This window comes from Crotalus tigris, unplaced genomic scaffold (assembly GCF_016545835.1).
Source record: "Crotalus tigris isolate CLP2741 ecotype Arizona unplaced genomic scaffold, ASM1654583v1 scf7180000018322.853269, whole genome shotgun sequence".
In the NCBI taxonomy this organism is placed as follows: Eukaryota; Metazoa; Chordata; class Lepidosauria; order Squamata; family Viperidae; genus Crotalus; species Crotalus tigris.
This window is the reverse complement of record NW_024096942.1, coordinates 185,192-208,048: the sequence shown is the minus strand read 5'-3', so window position 1 is coordinate 208,048 and position 22,857 is coordinate 185,192. Positions and strand designations below refer to the sequence as shown.

Below are 22,857 nucleotides of genomic sequence, written 5' to 3'. Positions count from 1 at the left end.
GGGACAAGAAAAATTCAGTTCTAAATAGGATTACTAGACATCCTCCATCCAGCACGCATAGCCTTAAAATTAAACATTGTACAGGTAGTCCTCAACTTACGGCAAGAATTGAGCCCAAAATTTATGTTGCTAAATAAGACGTTCATTAAGTGAGGGCTGCCCCATTTTATGACTTTTCTTGCCACAGTTGTTAAATGAATCATTGCAATTGTTTAAGTTAGTAACCCAGCTGTTAAGTGGATTTGGCTTCCCCGTTGACGGGGATGCTGTTACATGCCCCAACTACATGTATGTGTAAAAAAAGCCACATTGCACACCTGTGTCATGACATGAAAATGGACCTTCCATAGCAAAATTTGAAGGCACTTTTGTATCTGAAATCTTTCACATCTCTTCACCAAAGGCCATTTTTGGAATGTAGTATACGTAGTCCTTGACTTACAGCCATTTGTTGAGTGACTGCTCTAAATTACAACGGCACTGAAAAAAGTGACTTATAGTGGATCCTCACAGTTATGAAAGTCACAGCATCTCCATGATCGCGTGATCAAAACTCAGGTGCCTAGCAACTGGCATGTATTTAGGATGGTTGCAGCATCCCAGGTTCATGTGATCACCTTCTGTCACTTTCCCAGCCAGCTTTCAATAAATAAAGTCAGTGAGGGAAGCCAGATTCCTTTAACGACCAAATGATTCACTTAACAACCGTAGCAAAAAAGTTCACAAAATCAGATGCAATTCACTTAACCACCACCTTTGCTTAGCAATGGAAATTCTGGTCCTAACTGTGGTTATAAGTTGAGGACGACCTGTAATGGTGGCTTCCCAAACTGATCAAGATTCAGAAGCTGTTTATAAACTCCTCCAGCTCCTTTGTTATCAATGAAAAAAATTCACAATTCCTGGACATTAAGGAAAGCTGCACCCTAATATATTCTGAGAAATAATTTTGTGGGTGAAATTCAAATGATAATGATAATGATAATAATAATGATGATGATGATGTTGGAAGGGAACTTGGAGGTCATCTAGTCTAACCCCCTGCCCAGGCAGGAAACCCTATACCATTTCAGACAAATGGCTGTCCAGTCTCTTCTTAAAAACTTCCAGTGTTAGAGCATTCACAACTTCTGGAGGCAGGTTGTGCCATTGGTTAATTGTTCTAACTGTCAGGAAGTTTCTCCTTAGTTCTAGGTTGCTTCTCTCCTTGATTAATTTCCATCTGTTGCTTCTTGTCCTGCCTTCAGGCACCCTGGAGAATAGCTTGACTCCCTCTTCTTTGTGGCAGCCCCTGAGATATTGGAACACAGCTATCCTGTCCTCCCTCGTCCTTCTCTTCATTAAACTACTAGACATACCCAATTCCAGCCACCGTTCCTTATATGTTTTAGCCTCCAGTCCCCTAATCACCTTTGTTGCTCTTCTCTGCACACTTTCTAGAATCTCAACATCTTTTTTATATCGTGGTGATCAAAACTGGATGCAGTATTCCAAGTGTGGCCTTACCAAGGCCTTGTAAAGTGGTATTAATAGTTCACATGATCTTGATTCTGTCCCTCTGTTAATGCAGCCTAGCACTGTGTTGGCTTTTTTGGTAGCTGCAGCACACGGCTGGCTCATAGTTAAGTGATTGTCCACTAGGACTAGTGCAACCCCCTGCTCAGGCAGGAAACCCTATACCATTTCAAACAAATAGCTGTCCAGTCTCTTCTTAAAAACTTCCAGTGTTGGAGCATTCACAACTCCTGGAGGCAGGTGGTTGCACTGAACTAAGGAAATATCTCCTTAGTTCTAGGATGATTCTCTCCTTGATGAGTTTCCATCTGTTGCTTCTCATCCTGCCTTCAGGTGCTTTGGAGAATGGCTTGACTCCCTCTTCTTCAATCCTATTGATCCGGCTTGCCTGAATGGTCATCTACATGATTCAAGGTTGGAATCAGCAACTTAAAGAAGTAATGCCCTCAGTGACCCTGCCAATGGTAAAGATTGATGGGAAAGGAATATGGGAGGGGTATCACGAGTGTTTCACAACAAAATGCTATGCAGAATAGTCCTCAACTTACAACCATAATTGAGCCCAAAATTTCTGTTGCTAAGGAGACAGTGAGTTTTGCCCCATTTCATGACTTTTTTTTGCCACAGTTGTTAACTGAATCACTGCAGTTGTTATTAACAAGGTTGTTAAATGAAACTGGCTCCCCCATTGACTTTGCTTGTCACAACAGATGATTACGTGACCCCAGGACGCTGCAACCGTCATAAATAGGGGCCAGTTGCCAAGCAGCCAAATTTTGACCAAGAAAACCAAGATCATGGCATCCGGCCCTCTCAATTCCTGGCAAATAGATGGGGAAGAAATGGAGGTAGTGACAGATTTTATGTTCCTGGGCTCCAAGATCACCACAGATGGGGACTGCAACCAAGAAATTAAAAGACGCTTGCTGCTGGGGAGGAAAGCTATGGCAAATCTAGACAGCATACTAAAAAGCAGAGTCATCACCCTGCCAACAAAAGTGCATATAGTCAAGACCATGGTTTTCTCAGTTGCAATGTATGGCTGTGAAAGTTGGACCATAAGAAAGGCTGAGCGCCAAAGAATTGAGGCCTTTGAATTATGGTGCTGGAGAAGACTCCTGCGAGTCCCCTGGACTGCAAGGCGATCAAACCGGTCAGTCCTAGAGGAGATCAACCCTGACTGGTCTTTAGAAGGCCAGATCCTGAAGTTGAAACTCAAGTACTTTGGCCACCTAATGAGAAGGAAGGACTCACTGGAGAAGAGCCTGATGTTGGGAAAGATGGAGGGCAATAGAAGAAGAGGACGACAGAGAATGAGGTGGCTGGATGGAGTCACTGAAGCAGTAGGCGTGAGCTTAAATGGACTCCAGAAGATGGTAGAGGACAGGAAGGCCTGGAGGAACATTGTCCATGGGGTCACAATGGGTCGGACACGACTTCGCAACTAACAAAACAAAAAAAGGACACTGCAACTGTCATAAATAGGGGCCAGTTGCCAAATTTTGACCACCTGTGTGAATGCTGCACCAGTCTTAAATGTGAAACACAGTTGGAAATCACATTTTTCAGTGCCACTGTAACTTCAAAAGTTCACTAAATGAATGGTTGAAAGTCAAGGACTTCCTGTAACCCACTACCAAGAAAATTGAATTCCTTTCAAAATATTACTGGGTTTTTACAAGAAATAACAACCAGAATTCACTTCTGTCTTTCAGATAATATCTTGGGCTTCCCCTTTTTATATCTGGCAGTCAGATCCCTTTCTTTTCCTTGAAAACCAGAGATTTTTTCCTAAAAACCAAATCTGGTTTCAGTTTCAAGATCATGGTGAGTCATAAGCAAAGAGAGTGGAAAGAAAACGAAGGCTACGTTCATTGTCTGATAATTTTTTTTTAAAAAAAAACTTTTTAGTTAATTAGCTTTTTTCCTAAATGCAAATCAAGGAGGAACTATTAGAACTATTAGATATAAAAAAGATATTGAGACTCTTGAAAGAGTACAGAGAAGATAATTAATAAGGTGACCAACTTTTTTACAATGAAAAGGAGGACACAAATAAATTGAAGAAAAAAAATATCGTAAATAAAAGAAACATTTTACTCATTGCAACAATAATACAGACAACTTGCATGTGCAAAGTTTCCCAGCCGGGTGTTTTGGCGCACTCAGCAGCAATTCCTATGGGCTTTCGAAAGCCAATAGCAGGAGTAGCACAGCTCATGCAAAAGTTGAAAAAAAAACATCAAAAAAAGGTGCCGGAATGCCATTCTGAGCGTTCTATGAGGGGAAAAAAGCCCTGCAGATTAGTCTTCAAATATCGAAAAGGAGGACATGAAGGAGGACACTTTTTTAGGGAGGACAGAACTTACAAAAGGAAGACTGTCCTCCCTAAAGGAGGACGGTTGGTCACCTTAAAAATTAAGATGATTGGGGGTTGGAGGCTAAAACATTCGAAGATCGGTTGCAGGAACTGGATATGTCTAGTCTGCTCAAGCAGGAGACCCTACTATGCCATTTCAGACAAATGGTTGTTCAATTTCTTCTTTAAAACTTCCACTGTTGGAGCATTTACAACTTCTGGAGGCAGGTTGTTCCACTGATTAATTGTTCTCACTGTCAGGAAATTTCTCCTTAGTTCTAGGTTGCTTCTCTCCTTGATGAGTTTCCATCCGTTTCTTCTTGTCCTGCCTTCAGGTGCTTTGGAGAATAGCTTGACTCCCTCTTCTTTGGGGCCACCCCTGAGATATTGGAACACTGCTATCATGTCTCCCCTTGTCCTTCTCTTCATTAAACTAGATATACCCAATTCCAGCAACCGTTCCTTATATGTTTTAGCCTCCAGTCCCTTGATCATCTTTGGTGGTCTTCTCTGCACTCTTTCCAGAGTCTCAACATCTTCTTTACATCGTAGTGATCAAAACTGGATGCCATATTCCAAGTGTGGCCTTACCAAGGCGTTGTAAAGCAATATTTCATGAGATTTTGATACTATCCCTCTGATGGCCTTCTCGGATACTTCCCAATACAGCTCGGAGGTGGATGAGCCAGTCCCAGGCACGTGGGGGGGGGAGGGCATGACAGCATGTCCGGAGGTAGCACCAAGCCAGGACCAAGCGTGGTGGAGCAGTTGCAGGGGGAATGACCAGATGAGCAGCTGGCTGAATGTGGGACAATTGAGGCACAGTTGCAGCAGGACAGCCCTGAGACTTCGGGTGGAGAGAGCCTTGGCAGCAGCATGGATGAGGAAGAACTGCTTCTTCCACACAATCTAAGAGCACACAGAGCAGAGAAGAGGCAGGAGCAACTGCGGTCAGCCCAGCTACCTGTGAGGCAGAATAAACGAATGCTAGCAAACTGAGGATTACCTGTATTTTTTTAGCTTATGAAAAAATACAGAAAATTATAAAAATGAATTCTTTTATTTTATTATTTAGTATCAGTCATATTTGTTTGCTTTATCACGGCATAAAACCAGGACAACTATAGCCAATGAAAGCAACCAGAGCAGTATTTTTCAAACTTGGCAACTTTAGGATGCGTGGACTTCACTTGAAAAACAACGACTAGAATAATAACGACAGCACGTAGACTTATATACCGCTTCACGGTGCTTAACTGTCCTCCCTAAGTTGTTTGCAGAGTCAATATATTGCCCCCCCCCAATGATCTGGCTCCTCATTTTACTGACCTCGGAAGGACGTATGGCTGAGTCAACCTTGAGCTGGTCAGGATCAAACTCCTGGCGGTTGGCAGAGTTAGCCTGCAATACCGCATTCTAACCACTGCGCCACCACAGCTCTACACTCATAAAAAGGTGAATTAAACTGAGCAAAAAGTCTCGAGTGGTACTTTGTGCCAAACCATGGTTTATTTATTTGAATAAAGCACAAACCATTTTTTTAATACATGGTGACGGCAGCAATATTGCTCTATGTACAAAAATGGAAGGATGTTTTGATTCCCACCATGGAAGAATGGCTACAAAAAGCTGATGGAAAAAGCGGATGAGGGCTAAATTGACTGTTTTGATAAAAGAAAAGAATACAGTACTTTTGTTTCTACTTGGAAACCACTTCTGATAAAGCAAGAAAATATTGGAATAGGATTCATATGTTAATAGAGAAAAACTTTAAACTAAATATATAAAAAAACCAGAGACTTGGGGCTAATACATAAAGACCTGGAAAAAAAGTAGGAACTTTGATGTCAACATGGAAAAAAATGAAATTTTGATTGTGGACTTTACCAATTAGATAGATTTCATGTTATTGAAATGGCTAGTTTATATTTTTTTGTAAAAGTAAAAAGCTGAGGTTAGAAGTTGATGCACCAAAGGAAGTTGGAAGTCAATGCCTTTTTTTTCTTTTTTTCTCCCTTACCTCACTTCTCTACTCCCTTTTCTCTTCCCCATCTTATCCACTATTTACTTTGTATTTCGATTGTATCATCTATTATAAACTAATAAAACTTTGAATACAAGGAAACCGCTTCTGGACTTTGTGCTTGAGGTGGAAAAAAAAATGATATTATGATTTTGGGTTTTAGTGATTAGATTGATTTGTTGGTGTAAAAATGGCTAGTTCATACTACTACAGAAATGTAAAAAGTTGTGACTTGATGTTTATGCCTTATTCTACTGTAACAGAGGGAGTCACGCCTTTCCCCCCCCCTTCCTCTCCACACCTCTTTTTCCCCTTCCCCTACCATTGTTCCTTACTATTTGCTTTTGTACTTTCATATTACGATGCAGTAAAAGTGCTACACTCAATTTGCCAGCAAATTTGGAAAACTCAACAATGGCCACAGGATTGGAAAAGGTCAGTTTACATTCCACCGGTCAGTCCAAGAGGAGATCAACCCTGACTGCTCTTTAGAAGGCCAGATCCTGAAGTTGAAACTCAAGTCCTTTGGCCACCTAATGAGAAGGAAGGACTCCCTGGAGAAGAGCCTAATGCTGGGAAAGATGGAGGGCAATAGAAGAAGGGGACGACGGAGAATGAGGTGGCTGGATGGAATCACTGAAGCAGGAGGCGTGAGCTTAAATGGACTCCAGAAGATGGTAGAGGACAGGAAGGCCTGGAGGAAGGTTGTCCATGGGGTCGCGATGGGTCGGACACGACTTCGCAACTAACAACAACAACAACAACTTTCATATTTTATGTTATAAGTGAATAAAAATTACTTACAAAGAAATAAAAAAAGCACAGACCATTGGATTTGAACAGTCTAATCCAAACCACATCCCAGCTTGAATGTAAAAATATAAAAATCCTGAACTTTGGATCATCAGCAACTTAAATTAATATGAAAGCTGCTGATCTGTCAGATAATTGCCTAAGGATTCCACAGACATGTCTACACATGTGGAGGGAAAGTGCACAATAAAAATGAAAGCACAATTTTTGGAAAAGGATAATTGCAGTACGGTACTGGGAAAATGGCACTACACTACCGAGAAAATTACCGTACACAACCGTGGGTGTACTATATTTGGGACCTAATGTAGAGAATGATTTCCTTGTTAATTTAAATGAATGGGAAGTGAAAGTAAGTAGGATGGGGATTCCCTGAGGCATAATACTGGGTGAACCTAAGCAATAAATTAGCTGTTCACCAATGCAAGAACACCTCTTCTCTGTCTGGATCACAAGCAGGAAAGGAGACTCAGCGCAGAGATGCTCAGAAAATCTTTCCTCACCGTCCTTGTTCTTCTGGCTTGTTGTGTGGCTCTCATGCAAGGTAAAAAAAAAATATGATCTAGTTCTTTTTGGGTTCTAGAAGGGAGGCATTTCCAAGACCCTTTTCCAGTTTCTTCTACTTCTCGCTCCTTCGTCCTTCGTGCAATTTCTTTGTGTAACTTTGTGTAACCTTTTGAAGAAATTTCCTGACAGTGAGAACAATTAATCAGTGAAAAGGCTTGCCTTCAGAAGTTGAGGGTGCTCCAGCACTGGAGATTTTCAAAAAGAGACTGGACAACCATTTGTCCGGAATGGTATAGGCGCAGGGGTAGGCAACCTTGGCTCTTTTATGACTCGTGGACTTCAACTCCCAGAATTCCTGAGCCAGCATGGCTCAGCTTGGAACTCTCCCTTTCCCCTCAGCATGGTTGGCTCAGGAATTCTGGGAGTTGAAGTCCACGAATCATAAAGCAGCCTAGGCCTAGGCCAGAGATAGGTAACCTTGGCTCTTTTATGACTCGTGGACTTCAACTCCCAGAATTCCTGAGCCAACATGGCTGGTTCAGGAATTCTGGGTATTGAAGTCCACAAATTGGACTTCAATACCCAGGCAACCCACAAGGTTGCCTAACCCTGGATAGGGTCTCCTGCTTGAGCAGGGCATTGGACTAGATTAGAAGATCTTCAAGGTCCCTTCCAACTCTGTTATTCTGTTATTCAGACTGTTCTTCTCTGTTCCTAGTCCTAGTATTTTTCTGGCTTTGAAGTGGGGAAAACACAGTTGAAAGAGTCTGAATTAGAAAAGTAACATTTGCCTTATTGGAAGAGGTTAGAGCAGTGGTTCTCAACCTGTGGGTCGGGACCCCATTTGGGGTTGAACGACCATTTCACGGGGGTCGCCAAACAATGCAGTCCGCCATTTTTTCCCCCCTTTTCCTTAGCTGTGCTACTCCCTTTTATTCTATTGGCTTTTGAAAGCCAATGGAATAGACTCTCTTGAATAGAGTCTAATTCTATTGGCTTTCAAAAGCCAATAGGAATTGTCCAGGCTGTCTCTGCCCTGCTGAGCCCGCCAAAAGTCCCATTCTGCAAACAGTGCTGCACCAGTTGAGTAGTCCTTGACTTACGACCGGTTGAGTAGTCCTCGACTTACGACCGGTTGGGGGTCGGGGCATTAAAAAGGTTGAGAACCACTGGGTTAGAGTGAAGGGAAGACAGCTGACAAGTCCATTAGGGGAATGTATTTGTGAGTGAAACCATACATGCAATCTATGCAATTTATCTATTGCCTCTATTTTGACAGATTCTTAATCTCAAGGTTCCCCTTTTAGGACAGATTCCAGTGTTTCTTATGTAGCATTTCAGGTATTTTGTAAAAAAAAAAAAGGTCATGAAAATTAGTCGGTGGGGAAGAATTTAGCCAGTAAATTAGCCATTGGCCAAGATATCACAACTAGGAAAGGAGACTCAACACAAAGATGATTAAAAAAAAAAAGCTTCCTTCCCATCCTTATTCTTCTGGCTTGCTGTGTCACTCTCACGCAAGGTTAAATGATTTGATTCCTTTTTTCTTTTGGTTTTAGAAGAGGGACATTTCCAAGTTCACCCCAGATATTCAAGAGTGGGTTGTCCCTCAGTAGACCCCTTTTCTGTTTCTTCTATTTCTTGCTCCTTTGTTCAAATTGCTTGTGTCTCCTCTAGGTCCTGTGAAATGTCTGTTTCTGGCTTTGACAATTATCAGTAATCAAAGTATATGTTTCTGAGATTTAGCTGGGACAGGAAAAAGTTTTTTTTTCATGTAGGTTGTTGAATAAGTCATAATATAGCTTGATTTTATTTTAGTCTAATGCAGTGGTTCTCAACCTTTTTAATGCCATGACCCCCAACCGGTCGTAAGTCGAGGACTACTCAACTGGTGCAGCACCGTTTGCAGAATGGGACTTTTGGGGGGCTCAGCAGGGCAGAGACAGCCTGGACAATTCCTATTGGCTTTTGAAAGCCAATAGAATTAGACTCTATTCAAGAGAGTCTATTCTATTGGCTTTCAAAAGCCAATAGAATAAAAGGGAGTAGCACAGCTAAGGAAAAGGGGGAAAAAATGGCGGACTGCGTTGTTTGGTGACCCCCGTGAAATGGTCGTTCGACCCCAAATGGGGTCCCGACCCACAGGTTGAGAACCACTGGTCTAATGCACAAACTCTGAGGGAAGGAAGGAAGGAAGGAAGGAAGGCAGGAAGGAAGGGAGGGAGGGAGGGATAGGCAAATTGGACTTGTTTGATTAGGGGAAAATCAATAATTACATTTTTTAGTGGCTGGAAACCTTCTATGGGCTTTTTGCTACAGACTCATGTTTTATGGGTTTGATAATTAGAAAGGGTAGAATATGGAAAGAAGGGAGCCACAATGTAATCTTAGACAGACAGGATAAAATATAAATATAATTATAACTGTAAAGATGAAAAGTCGCTGCTTTATATCTTCTTCTTTTCTGCCTCTCTTATTTCCTTACATTTGTACTGATTTCATTCTGTATAAAACTTTTCAACATTTTTTTTTTTTTTAAATGGATGGACGGACAGGTAGATAGATAATACCCATTACACTATATCATGATGATAAGCTGTAATCGGTATGCTGGAAGGCTTGCAAGCAAACTTTCTCATACATTAGATCAGTGTTTCTCAACCTCAGCAACATTGAGATAGAAGATGGACTTCAACTTCCAGAACTGAACTGCACTCATCTTAAAGTGGCCGGGTCATTGACTTAGACCAGGGTAGGCAACCTTGGCTCTTTTATGACCTGTGGACTTCAACTCCCAGAATTCCTGAGCCAGCCATGCTGAGGGGAAAGGGAGAGGTTTCCAAGCTGAGCCATGCTGGCTCAGGAATTCTGGGAGTTGAAGTCCACGAGTCATGAAGGGGCCATAGTTCCCCCATCCTGGCTTGGGAATTCTGGGAGTTGAAGTCTACGAGTCATGAAGGGGCCATAGTTCCCCCATGCTGGCTCAGGAATTCTGGGAGTTGAAGTCTACCCATTTCCGAGTGGCCAAGGTTGAAAAATACAGGCCTAGGCCAGGGTAGGCAACCTTGGCTCTTTTATGACCTGTGGACTTCAACTCTCAGAATTCCTGAGCCAGCCATGCTGAGGGGAAAGGGAGAGGTTTCCAAGCTGAGCCATGCTGGCTCAGGAATTCTGGGAGTTGAAGTCCATGAGTCATAAAGCGGCCTAGGCCTAGGCCAGAGGTAGGCAACCTCAGCTCTTTTATGACTCGTGGACTTCAACTCCCAGAATTCCTGAGCCAGCCATGCTGAGGGGGAAAAGAGAGGTTTCCAAACTGAGCCATGCTGGCTCAGAAATACTGGGAGTTGAAGTCCATGAGTCATAAAAGAGCCAAGGTTGTCTATCCCTGCCTTAGACGATTGCAAATGATGGGTGAAGAACTCACCTTCTCTATATGATCTCTTGCAGGGATGCCCTCCTTCAGGCGGGAGCGCTGTTTGTGCACTAGTTGGGAAGAATCTGTGAGGAAGAACCTTATGGCTACAGCTCAGTACTACAAGCCACACAGCCGCTGCAGTCAAGAAGAACTGATGTAAGTAGTTGAGCAGGGTCGTGATGCCTTCTCCCATAGAAGCTATCGAATTGCCAAAACTTTCATTGCCAAGTGAGACAGTTCCTAAGTCAGTTTTGCCCCCCTTTGCAATCTTTCTTGCCAGAGTTGTTAAGTGAATCACTGACGTTGTTCAGTTAGTAACACGGTCATAAAGGGAATCAGGCTTCCCCGTTGACTTTGTTTGTCAGAAGGTTGCAAAAGATGAGCACATGACCCTGGGACACTGCAACCGTCATATATACAGGCCAAGCCTCTGAATTTTGATCAAGTGATCATGGAAAGGCTGCAATGATTTTAAGTGTGAAAAATGGTCATAAGTCTCCATGTAAACCAGTAGTTCTCAACCTTTTTAATGCCGCGACCCCCAACCGGTCGTAAGTCGAGGACTACTCAACCGGTCGTAAGTCGAGGACTACTCAACTGGTGCAGCACCGTTTGCAGAATGGGACTTTTGGCGGGCTCAGCAGGGCAGAGACAGCCTGGACAATTCCTATTGGCTTTTGAAAGCCAATAGAATTAGACTCTATTCAAGAGAGTCTATTCTATTGGCTTTCAAAAGCCAATAGAATAAAAGGGAGTAGCACAGCTAAGGAAAAGGGGGGGAAAATGGTGGACAGTCTTGTTTGGCGACCCCCGTGAAATGGGGGTCGACCCACAGGTTGAGAACCACTTATGTAAACGGTCCCTGGTGCCCAAAAGGTTGGGGACCTCTGTCCTAGAGTTTTTATGATTCTTGTGGATCATATCCTGAAACCAGGATCAGAACAAGATGATCTTAGTTCATTTACCTGTCCTAGTAGCCAGATGTATAGTATGGATTTTTAAAAATTCCAAAGTTTCTCCCCAGATGGATGTGGAAATCTTGTATATGGTTCCCCCAGTTATGCCTGAGGTCTTCCTTGTTTGAGGTCAGCTGGTGTGGGTATTTTTGAGTTTGCAGCTGACAATCTGGAGAGGTGGGAAGGCAGGTGGGTCGGCTTCACCACAGTTGCACTGATAAGTAATGAAGAATGTTAATAACATCAAACAATCCTTTGTTTTTAATTTGCATATATGCAGAGTGACCCTCAGAAACAAACAAAAACTCTGTCTGAACCCAAACGGGAAGCAAGGCAGGACAATTAAAGAGGTAAGAAGTGATCATGTTGGTGGAACTTTAGCTGTGTTTGTGTTTTTTCAAGGACCAATAAATCAAGCTGGGCTGAGGAAAGACATTTTTTTTCAACTGTTGATTTCTGTGCAAACAGAGCCTCAAGCATGGGAATCAAGCATCCTGAGTAAAAGTTGTCTCAGATATTTATACAAAAAAAGGTTCTTTGTTATTTACCGCATGTCATTCTCTCTGTGACTTCATTCACAAGGTTAGCGTTCACACTTGGCTGATCACATTTCTCATATTTAGTACAAAATTAATCATAGCGGCTCCTCGAAACCTTATAAATTCTGTCTTGTTGACAGATATCTATGAAGATTCTCAATCATCCAGGTCAGAGTTGTCTCAAAGGTGCTTTTTCAAAAGGCAACTGGACTTTGATTTTTCCTTGAGGAAAAAGAAGTTTTGCTTCTCATCCAAGAAGCTCCATCAGATGATGAAGACCAGATGACTCCAAATAAATATATTCCTTCCATCCCTCCACCATCTACAGTAGCCAGAACTGATGAAGCTTCTTAGATGAGAAGCAAAACGTCTTCTTTTTCCTCAAGGAAAAAACAGTCCAGTTGTCTTTTGAAAAAGTACCTTTGAAAATCATTGCCAGATGTTTCCTCCTGTGTACCTGTGGCTTGTTTGTCAGTTTTGCAAGGGAGCCAGCAAAGAGAGGGGAAGCTTAAACAGTCCAGTGCAGGGGTCTTCAAACCTGGCCCTTTTATGACTTGTGGACTTCAACTCCCAGAATTCCTCAGCCAGACATGCTGGCTGAGGAATTCTGGGAGTTGAAGTCCACAAGTCATAAAATGGCCAAGTTTGAAGACCTCTGGCCCAGTGGACAATTGAATCAGTTCTAACTACAAGTGGCTCATTTCTACATAGTTCAGGTTAATTCCTGACTGACTTCCTCTACAAAACATCATTTGAGATCTTTTCTTAAGAATGAGAGTCTTTTCCTTTAAAAGTTATCACTTTTGTTATTGCTTTCTCTAGGTTTAAAGGGAACTTTCCCTGTTTGAAGGATTCCCTTATTTTATATTCTTTATCATTTTATATTCTTAGGCTTTCAATATATGAAGAACCATTACAGGAATTGAGTATGTCTAGTTTAATGAAGAGAAGGACTAGGGGTGACATGATAGCAGTCTTCCAATATCTAAGGAGCTGCCACAAAGAAGAGGGGGTCAAGCTATTCTCCAAAGCACCTGAAGGCAGGACAAGAGGCAACAGATGGAAACTAATAAAAGATAGAAGCAACCTAGAACTAATCAAACTTTTCCTAACAGTTAGAACAATTAATCAGTGGAACGACTTGCCTCCAGAAGTTGTGAGTGCTCCAATATTGGAGGTTATTAAAAAGAGATTGGACTATCATTTGTCTAAAATGATATAGGGTTTCCTGCTTGACAGGCAGTTGGACTAGACAACCTCCAAGATCCCTTCCAACTCTGTTATTCATTTTATATTCTTATAAAATGAAGCTATCAGTCAGAACATGGAGCAGAAGGATCAGAAGACGTTCAAGGCAACCTTTTGTAGTCTGAGAAAACTAATCACGGCTCTTACTTTCTATGCTTCTTTTACAGGGTATTATAAAGAAAAATAATGCCAAATAATGAAATTCAAATTGAGTTTTGGAGAAGCTGCTCCACAAATGCTTCTCTTCCTGCAGACATGTAATCAGCTTCAGAAGGACTCATAAGCTAGTTGGAGCCACCATCCAACAGTATTATCCTTATCAAGCTGCTGAGGTTTAGAAGTTAACTCCAAGTATTACCTGTAGGAATTTACTAACACAAGTACAAAAGCCATATAAAGAAGCAAAATGTCTGTGATTTTCTCTCGATGTTAACATCTTTGACCATGGACGATCTTCGTTCTTCCATTCAAACAAGCTATGACAATGTAATATTGGCATCCTTCATTCCTGAATATTTTATGCTTGTTATAACATTACAAATAGTCCTCAACTTATGATCACAACTGAGCACAAAATTTCTGTGGCAAAGCAAGGCCCTTAAAAGTGAGTTTTGCTCCATTTTACAACCTTTCTTGCCACAGTTCCTATGTGAATCACTGCAGCTGTTAAGTTAGTAACTCAGTCGTTAAGTGAATCTGGCTTCCCCATTGACTTTGCTTGTCAGAAGTTCACAAAAGGTGATCCTATCACCCTGGGACATATGCAATTGTCATATATACATGTCAGTTGCCAAGCTGACAAATTTTGATCACATGACCATGGGGATGCTACAACGGTTGTAAGTGTGAAAAGCAGTGACGGGTCACTGTTTTCCGTGCCATTGTAACTTCAAACAGTCACTAAATGAATGGCTGTAAATCGAGGACTACATGTATTTTATCCTGGTTATATTATTATAAACTTCCGTTCCTAAGCATGAACTGTGTGTGTTGTAATGTTGCAGTCCAAGCTTCACCATTTTCAGTAACATTGCAATTTTGTGTGCAAGTACATAAGTCACAGAATGGAGTTCATACCCCATAACACACCATACTGTCCATTGATTACTCTGTGGTCACCTATGTATACAGTCTACTATAATTAAAAATATTTCTTCAATATTTCAATGTCTCATTCTGTTATTCTCTATCCAACGTTTATTCACACAGTACGTCCTCAAAATACATTTAACCTGATTACTGAATAACCCCAAATCCTGGTTTCCCCACATACCTCAAATCATAAATTAGCCAAGCAGGCTGAATTACACAACAGAAACATCCCTCACAAAATAAATGCCATTGCCATTGTGGCAATGTAGCAGCTAGATTTGTAACTGATCTTATTCAAATGATGAGGCTTAAGGGTATTTTTTCAACAAATACAAAGCCTCAGGCTCACATCGGACATGATTTTAAATGTGTATTTGTATTTTAGCTGCAGTGTATTTTTGTTGGAATATGACATTATCTGACAGCTGGGGCATCTGGAGGCAGATTAAAAAAAAACTCAAGATGGCAGCCACAGCTGAGTGATCAAAGCCACCATTTTAATTTTTTTTTTTTTACCTTCATATCCTCAGCCAAAGGAGTGATCAAAAATTAGGAAATGGAGCATGGACTTTCCTTTCTTTCTGTGAAGTTAGGTTAAGAATATTTCCACTGCTAAGCAAGGCAGCTGTTAAATGAATTATGCGGTCATTAAGTGTATCTGGCTTCACCCATTGGCTTTGCTTATCGGAAACTGGCTAGGAAAGTCACAAATGATGATCTTGTGAATCTGGGATATAGGAATCATAAATCCATGCCAATTGTCAAGTGTCCAAATTTTGATCGTGTGACCAAATGGGGATGCTGCTACAGTTGTAAGAGTGAGGATGGGTCATAAGTCCCTTTTTTCAGTGCTGCTGTAGCTACGAATAGTTGCTAAAATTGTTGAGGACTATACAGTATGTAATCCTTCAAATTTTTGTGCATTGCTCCCTTGCGAATTATCTGCTTCTTTTTTAACTTGTCTATCAACAGTTATTTATTTCCTGATTTGAGCCATCAGCTTCAATGCAGCCCCTTCTAGTGTATGGTCTTTAAATGACATGACCCATTTTAGGTTCCTGTGGTTAAATTTGGAAACGTTCATTGTTGTCATATGCATACAATATGTTTCTGAAAATCAAGATTTGTTGGAAAAATTATTACGATTGAAAACCCTTTATTTTGGGTGCTGAAAAAATAAAGTTAAGCAGTTAATCTTTCTCCTTTTTTCATATTGTCCATGTCCTCCTTTGCCATTCAAATAACTGGTAACCCTAACTCTGAAACACATTTAAATATTTATTTTTTAGATTTTTCACCATATCTTTATTACTGAAACTGAAATCAGCAAACATTCATAACACTCCTTCCTTCTCTTTTTCCCAAAAACTACAATGCTGGGAGTTGAGTTGGCCCAAAGTCACCCAGCCCCCTTTCATGCCTACAGCAAAACTAGAATTCACAGACTACTAGTGATTGGACTAAAATCACCCAGCCAGCTTTCATGCTTAAGGCAGAGCTAGAACTCACAGTCACCTGGTGATCGGACCAAAGTCACCCAACTGGCTTTCTTGCATAAGGCAGTACTAGAACTCACTGTCTCCTGGTGATTGGACCAAAGTCCAATCGTGCCGAAGTTGGAACTAGAACTCACTACCTCCTGATTTCTATGCTGGTGCCTTAACCACAAGAGCAAACTGGCTAGGATACAATACTGATATGCTCTTCCTTGAAAAAACATGGACAAGATATAAATCTAAATCAAGAAGCTCTCTTCTGTTCCAGCTGTAGCTATTTTGGGCTGAATTGTGATCGTAAGGCATATGAACCAGTTGCAAAGCATCCAAATTTTAATCACATGACCAAGGAAATGCTGCAATAGTCCTAAGTATGAAAAATAGCACTAGCACTTAGACTTATATACCACTTCATAGTGCTTTATAGCCCTCTCTAAGCAGTTTACCGAATAGTCGTACGTCAATTTTTTCAGTGGCCTTGTAACTTTGTCACTAAATGAAGTCTGGTAAGTTGAGGATTAGTGTTCTGTCCCAGCTACGTGAGTCCTTGTTAACTCACAAGGACAGACCCCTCTTTTAACAAGTAGGCTGGAAATGCAGGAAAAACAAACCCCTTTTATTAATTATGTACAGACTTGCAAAATGTCCCAAAAGCAAAGGCAAACAAAACACGATGCAAACGGAGAATTATTCAAAGGCAAACAACACAATTCAAATGAAGAATTGTCCCAAGGCAAACAGAACACGATTCAAATGGAAAATTGTTCACAGGCAAGGCAAACAGAATATAATTCCATGAAACTTGAGTCCTTTGCAAACGGTTGCCCTCAGCAACCAGTATCGCCCACACCTTCCCTTTTTATTATGCAGCCCAAAGGCATGGCTTCTCAATGCCTTCTCCTCCTCCCTTGGAGTTACCCCATTGCCTCCCTCTATCCTGCTCTTGTTGCCTGTCTGCGTTTGCAAGCGTCTATGGCGTCTTCCAGCTGTGAGTCCTCAGAGTCTGACTCAGCTTCCCCCGCACAGCTGGGTCTCAGCCTGAGCACGATTGGAGGGGCCAGGCTCTTCATCAGATTGTAAGTCCTGGAGCTCATCAGAGCCTTCCTCCAGTTCTCCAGGCCCCTCCTCCTCCTCCTCCTCCTCTGATTCCCCGGGTCCAGCTGCCGGGTCCACTGGCTGGCACGGACTCACAACAACTAGCTGTAGTTTCAATACACAATTGCAAAGGTAGAAATTTCCAGGTTCCCTAGCAGTCCTCAACTTACGACCACAACTGAGATGTTTTGTTGTGGTGGTTAAGCAAGTTGCTTGTTAAGTGGGTCGTGAACAATTTTGCAACCTTTTTTTGCCATAGTTTTTAAGCTAATCGCTGCAGCCGATAGCAAATATGCAGTTGTTAAATGAATCTGGCTGCCAGAGTCAACCTGGAAAGGTCACAAAGGGCAACCACATGACCCCAGGACAGTGCAACTGTCATAAATATATGCTGGCTGCCAAGCACTCAAATTCTGATCACATCACGGTGAGGATGATGCAACCGTTGTAAGTGTGAGGACTGGTCGTGTCACTTTTTTCAGAGCCATTGTAACTTTGAATGCTCACTAAATGAATAGTTTCTAAGCTGAGGATTCTCAGTAACACATGGACTCTCAGTTTCCTCTTTGCCTCCAGGATTGACCGCAGATGGTCGATTTGCAACCGTTCATTTAATGACCGTTTAAAGCTACAACTGCAATAAAAAAGTGACATTTTTCAAACTTAGGACCGTTGCAGCATCCCCAGGGTCACGTGATCAAAATTTGGCTGCTGGGCAACTGGTTCATATTTATGACGGTTGCAGTGTCCTGGGGTCACATGATCCCCCTTTGCAACCTTCTGAAAAGCAAAGCCAATAAGGAAGCCAGATTAACAACCGTGCTGCTAACTTAGCAACTGCAGCGATTCGCTTAACAAATGTGGCAAGAAAAATCATAAAATGGGGCAAAATTCACTTAACAAATTTCTCACTTAGCAACATAAATTCTGGGCTCAGTTGTGATTGTAAGTTAAGGACTAGACAAGAAACCATGGATGGAAAGTAATTAAGGAGAGAAGCAACCTGGAGTTAAGGAGGAACTTCCTAACAGTGAGGACAATTAACCAGTGGAACGGCCTGCCTCCAGAAGTTGTGGAAGTTTTTAAGAAGAGATTGGATAGCCACTTGTCTGAAATGATATAGGACAGTGGTGGCGAACCTTTGGCACGCGTGCCAGAGGCGGCACTCGGAGCCCTCTCTGTGGGCATATGTGCCGTTGCCCCAGCCTCACCTCCCCCCAGGACCCCTCACCAGCAGCCCCCCTGGAGAAGTCGCCTCCAAGCGTGGCCCACACGGAGCAGCGCAGCCAAGGACATGGCAGCCAGGCAGCGTAGACAAGACTCTGCCCTCATGCCCCATCCCACACAGTTGATGCTGCGGGGCGCAGGCAGAGGGCTGGGCTGCCTGGGTGATCTGCAGTGGGCCCTGGGGGCGGTGAGTGGCCCTGTGGGCAGGTGGGGTGGGGGAATGGGGTGGGGGCGGGGGCGGGGTGGGGCGGGGCGGGGCGGGGGGTGGAGCAGGGGTGGAGCCAGTTTTTGGGCACTCGGTCTCTAAAAGGTTCGCCATCACTGATATAGGATCTCCTGCTTGAGTAGGGGGCTGGACTAGAAGATCTCCAAGGTCCCTTCCAGCTCTATTCTGATTGATTGATTGATTGATTGATTGATTGGGTCATGTGATCATCTTTTGTGACCTTCCCAGCCAGCTTTCAACAAATAAAGTCAATGGGGGGAAATCCATATTCCTTTAAGGACCAAATGATTTACTTAACAGTGGCAAGTGATTTACTTAACAACTGTAGCAAAAAGGTTCATAAAATCAGACACAACTCACTTAAGAATTGCTTTGCTTAGCAACAGAAATTGTGGTCCCAAATGTGGTTGTTATGTCAAGACTACCTATACTGGCAGGTCCTCAAACGGATCAAGATTTGGAAGATGTTGACACCTCCAACTCCATTGTTATCGATGAAGAAAAAAAAAATCACAATTCCAGGACATTGAGGAAAGCAGCACCCTAACATATCCCGAGAAATAATTTGGAAGGTGGAATTCATCTGTTGATCCTGCTTGCCTGAATAGTCATCACATGATTTGTTGCTTGAACCAGCAACTTAAACAAGTAATGCACTCAAAGACTGATGGAAAAGAAATATGGGAGGGCTATCACCAGAGTCTCACAAGGAAATGCCATACAGGTGACTTTTGCCCCATTTTATCACACTTGACAAGTGAATCACTGCAGTCATTCAGTGAATAACACCGTTGTTAAGTGAATCTGACTTCCCCATTGACGTAGCTCAGGGGTCTTCAAACTTGGCCCTTTCATGACTTGTAGACTTCAACTCACAGAATTCCTGAGCCAGCCATGCTGAGGGGAAAGGGAGAGGTTTCCAAGCTGAGCCATGCTGGCTCAGGAATTCTGGGAGTTGAAGTCCACGAGTCATAAAGCGGCCTAGACGTAGGTCAGAGGTAGGCAACCTTGGCTCTTTTATGACTCGTGGACTTCAACTCCCAGAATTCCTGAGCCAGCCTAGCTCAGCTTGGAAACTCCCTTTCCCCTCAGCATGGCTGGCTCAGGAATTCTGGGAGTTGAAGTCCACAAGTGATAAAAGGGCCAAGTTTGAACACCCCTGACTTAACTGGTCAGAAGACGGCATGACATTGGGATACTGCAACCGTCATAAATATGAATCAGTTGCCAAGCAGCCAGATTTTGACCATGTGACTATGGGGATGCTACGATGGTCTTGAGTGTGAAACATAGTCATAAGTCACTTTTTGCAGTGCTGTTGTAACTTGGAACGGTCACTAAATGAATGGTTGAAAGTCCAGGACTTCTTGGAACCCACTACCAAGTAAATTGAATTCCCCTTCAAATATTGCTGGGTTGTTACAAGAAATAACAATCAGAATCCACCAATGGTCTTTCAAAGAATATCTTGGGCTTCCCCTTGATTTATCTGGCAGTCAAATTCCTTCCTTTTCCTTGAAAACAGATATTTCTCCTAAAAGCCAAATTCAGTTTCCGTTTCAAAATCATGGTGAGTCATAAGCAAAGAGAGAGGAAAGAAAAAGGAAGGCTGCGTGGTCCGACTTTTTTTAAAAACAAAACTAAATGGCCAGAATTAGTTAATTAGATTTTTTTCCCCATAAGTGCAAATTAAGGGGGAACTATTAGATATAAAAATGACTCTGGAAAGAATGCAGAGAAGAGAAGTTAAGATGATTAGGATGCTGGAGGCTGAAATATATGAAGAACTGTTGCAGGAATTGAGTGCTTTGGAGAATAGGTTGACACCCCCTCTTCTTTGTGGCAGCCCCTCAAATATTGTAGACAAGATTGTCTAATGAAAACAAGGACTAGGGGTGACATGATAGTAGTCTTCCAATATTTGAGGGGCTGCCACAAAGAAGAGGGGGTGTCAACCTATTCTCCAAAGCACCTGAAGGCAGGACAAGAAGCAATAGATGGAAATTGAATCAAGGAGAGATTTAACCTAGAACCAAGGAGACATTTCCTGTTAGTTAGAACAATTAATCAGTGGAACAACCTGCCTCCAGAAGTTGTGGGTGCTTCACAACTTTTAAGACGAGATTGGACAACCATTTATCGAAATAGTATAGGGTTTCCTGTCTGAGCAGGGGGTTGGACTAGAAGACCTCCAAGGTCCCTTCCAAGTTTGATGATGATAATGATGGGCTCATTTAGGTAGTATTGATAGTTTGATTTTGGCTGGTCAAAGGCTGATATGTGTTTCCCCCCCCCCCATAAAAGTTGGATTCAGTAAAGCATTTTTTAAATTTAGGTTTCCTTCCCTTTTAATTGTGATTATGTTTAAGTTATCAACTTGCACAGAGTTTCTATTCAGCACCCCTAATATTTCTTCTGTCCTTCTTTATCGTGAGCGGCCCTTAAAAACTTTGCTTGGCCCCTTCACATTCTTTTTTTTTTTTTTTTGGCAAAGTTTAACATTTCCCCCCTCATTCCATTTCCCCCCCAAGACTGTGTTTTCTCTCCTTGAGAACTTCATCAAGTACATATCCAGGACAGGGTTTTTCAAACTTGGCAATTTTTTAACATATGGATTTCAACTTTCAAAATTCCCCAGCCAGCGAGTTGAAGTCCACCCTTCAAAAAATTGCCAAGTTTGAAAAACATTGATCTAGGACAGGGGTCCTCAAACCTGGCCACTTTAAGACTTGTGGACTTCAACTCCCAGAATTCCCCAGCCAGTATGGCTGGCTGGGGAATTCTGGGAGTTGAAGTTCACAAGTCTTAAAGTGGCCAGGTTTGAGGACCCCCTGATCTAGGAGACCTTCTGGATGGAGACATGGTCCTGGTGGTTGGAGAAGACAAATGACTCCATTGTGGCAAGCCAGCTGGGAAGGTCGCAAATGGTGATTGTGTCATGGTTCGAAAGATGAGACCAAAAAGAAAGAACTCCAAGGCAAAAACAATTTCCTTAAAGAACATTTTTATTTGGCTACATAACGGCACATTCAAAAGTGAACCCAAAGCTGAACCCCTCCCCCAAAGGTTACAAAATTACAAAGTTAAACTTCCCACCCCAGTAGTGTGTCATAAACCACATTCCCCAATTAGCTACTTGTGCGGGCTTTCTAATGGAAACTATAGCCTGCCAAAATGCAGTTAGCAATGACCTTGGTTCCCATAGAACAATTTATTGTTATGTCTACGATAAAACACTCATCCCCCCCCTCCCAATTCGGTGGCAACCGAAAACGAAGGGAAGATGGCTTCAGCTAATCTCGTTTTAGAGTTGACAGATCACATGGTCCCAGGACAGCACAACTGACACGAATACAGGACATGCCAGTTGCCAACTGCCCAAATTTTGATCATGTGACCCCTTTGAGATGTTATGGTGGTCACAAGTCATTTTTTTCAGTACCATTGTAGTTATGAACGGTCGTTAAATAAATGGTTATAAGTCAAGTTTTTAAGAAGAGATTGGACAACCATTAGTCTGAAATGGTATAGGGTTTCCTGTCTGAACAGGGGGTTGGACTAGAAGACCTCCAAGGTCCCTTCCAACTCTGTTATTCTATTCTATTCTGTTCTGTTCTGTTCTACTCTATTCTGTTTATATTCTGTTCTGTTCTATTCTGTTCCAGTCTATTCTGTTCTAGTCCTGTCCTATCCTATCCTGTCCTGTCCTGTCCTGTCCTGTCCTAGACTAGACTAGACTAGACTAGACTAAACTAGACTAGACTACCTGAACTGTGTAATTAATGAATGTACTTGTTCAAATTTTTGACCAAGTAAATAATTTCAGCGTATCCCAGTGCTGGTGGTATATCCATGGTTTAGCAAATACACACCATGCCAATAATTGCAAGGTATCACTGCACTGAGTTGAGGGATAGTGAAGGGATTTTATTATGATTTTAGTATGTTTAAGTTTGACATTAGCATTTATTTGATATATAGTAACCATTTTATATTGATACATATAGTGTTATCATGTAATCATTGTTTTGTTATTTTGTAATCATTATTTTGTAGTTAATTGCTTGATCAGATGCTTTATATAAATATATTGGAAAAGTAAAGGCTTCATGCTTTAGGTATAGGTGATTGCTTATATGAAAAGAGCACAGTAAGGGGAGGGGGAAAGGAGTTACGGATGGAGCCTGGGTTGCTGTGTATGAGTTATCATCTAGGAATTATTTTTTTGTGCCATCTTATGGCTGGTACCAAGACCTGATCTCTTTGTTCTGAAAAGGTATAAAAGGTGGAAGACATCTTTCCTGGTTGTTGCCTTCATCTCTCTACCAGCCACGAAGAGAGATGGG

The 22,857-nt window shown here is 42.1% G+C and overlaps 1 protein-coding gene across 1 annotated transcript; it reads left to right on the top strand.

Moving 5' to 3' along the window:
• Positions 1 to 7,115: 7,115 nt before the first annotated feature.
• LOC120311156 (C-X-C motif chemokine 11-like) lies at positions 7,116 to 14,536 on the top strand. The gene is made up of 4 exons (XM_039350343.1): positions 7,116 to 7,254; positions 10,665 to 10,788; positions 11,869 to 11,938; positions 13,543 to 14,536. The coding sequence occupies exons 1-4, from the start codon at positions 7,191 to 7,193 to the stop codon at positions 13,570 to 13,572; spliced, it is 288 nt and encodes a 95-aa protein (XP_039206277.1). The 5' UTR covers positions 7,116 to 7,190; the 3' UTR covers positions 13,573 to 14,536.
• Positions 14,537 to 22,857: the final 8,321 nt, after the last annotated feature.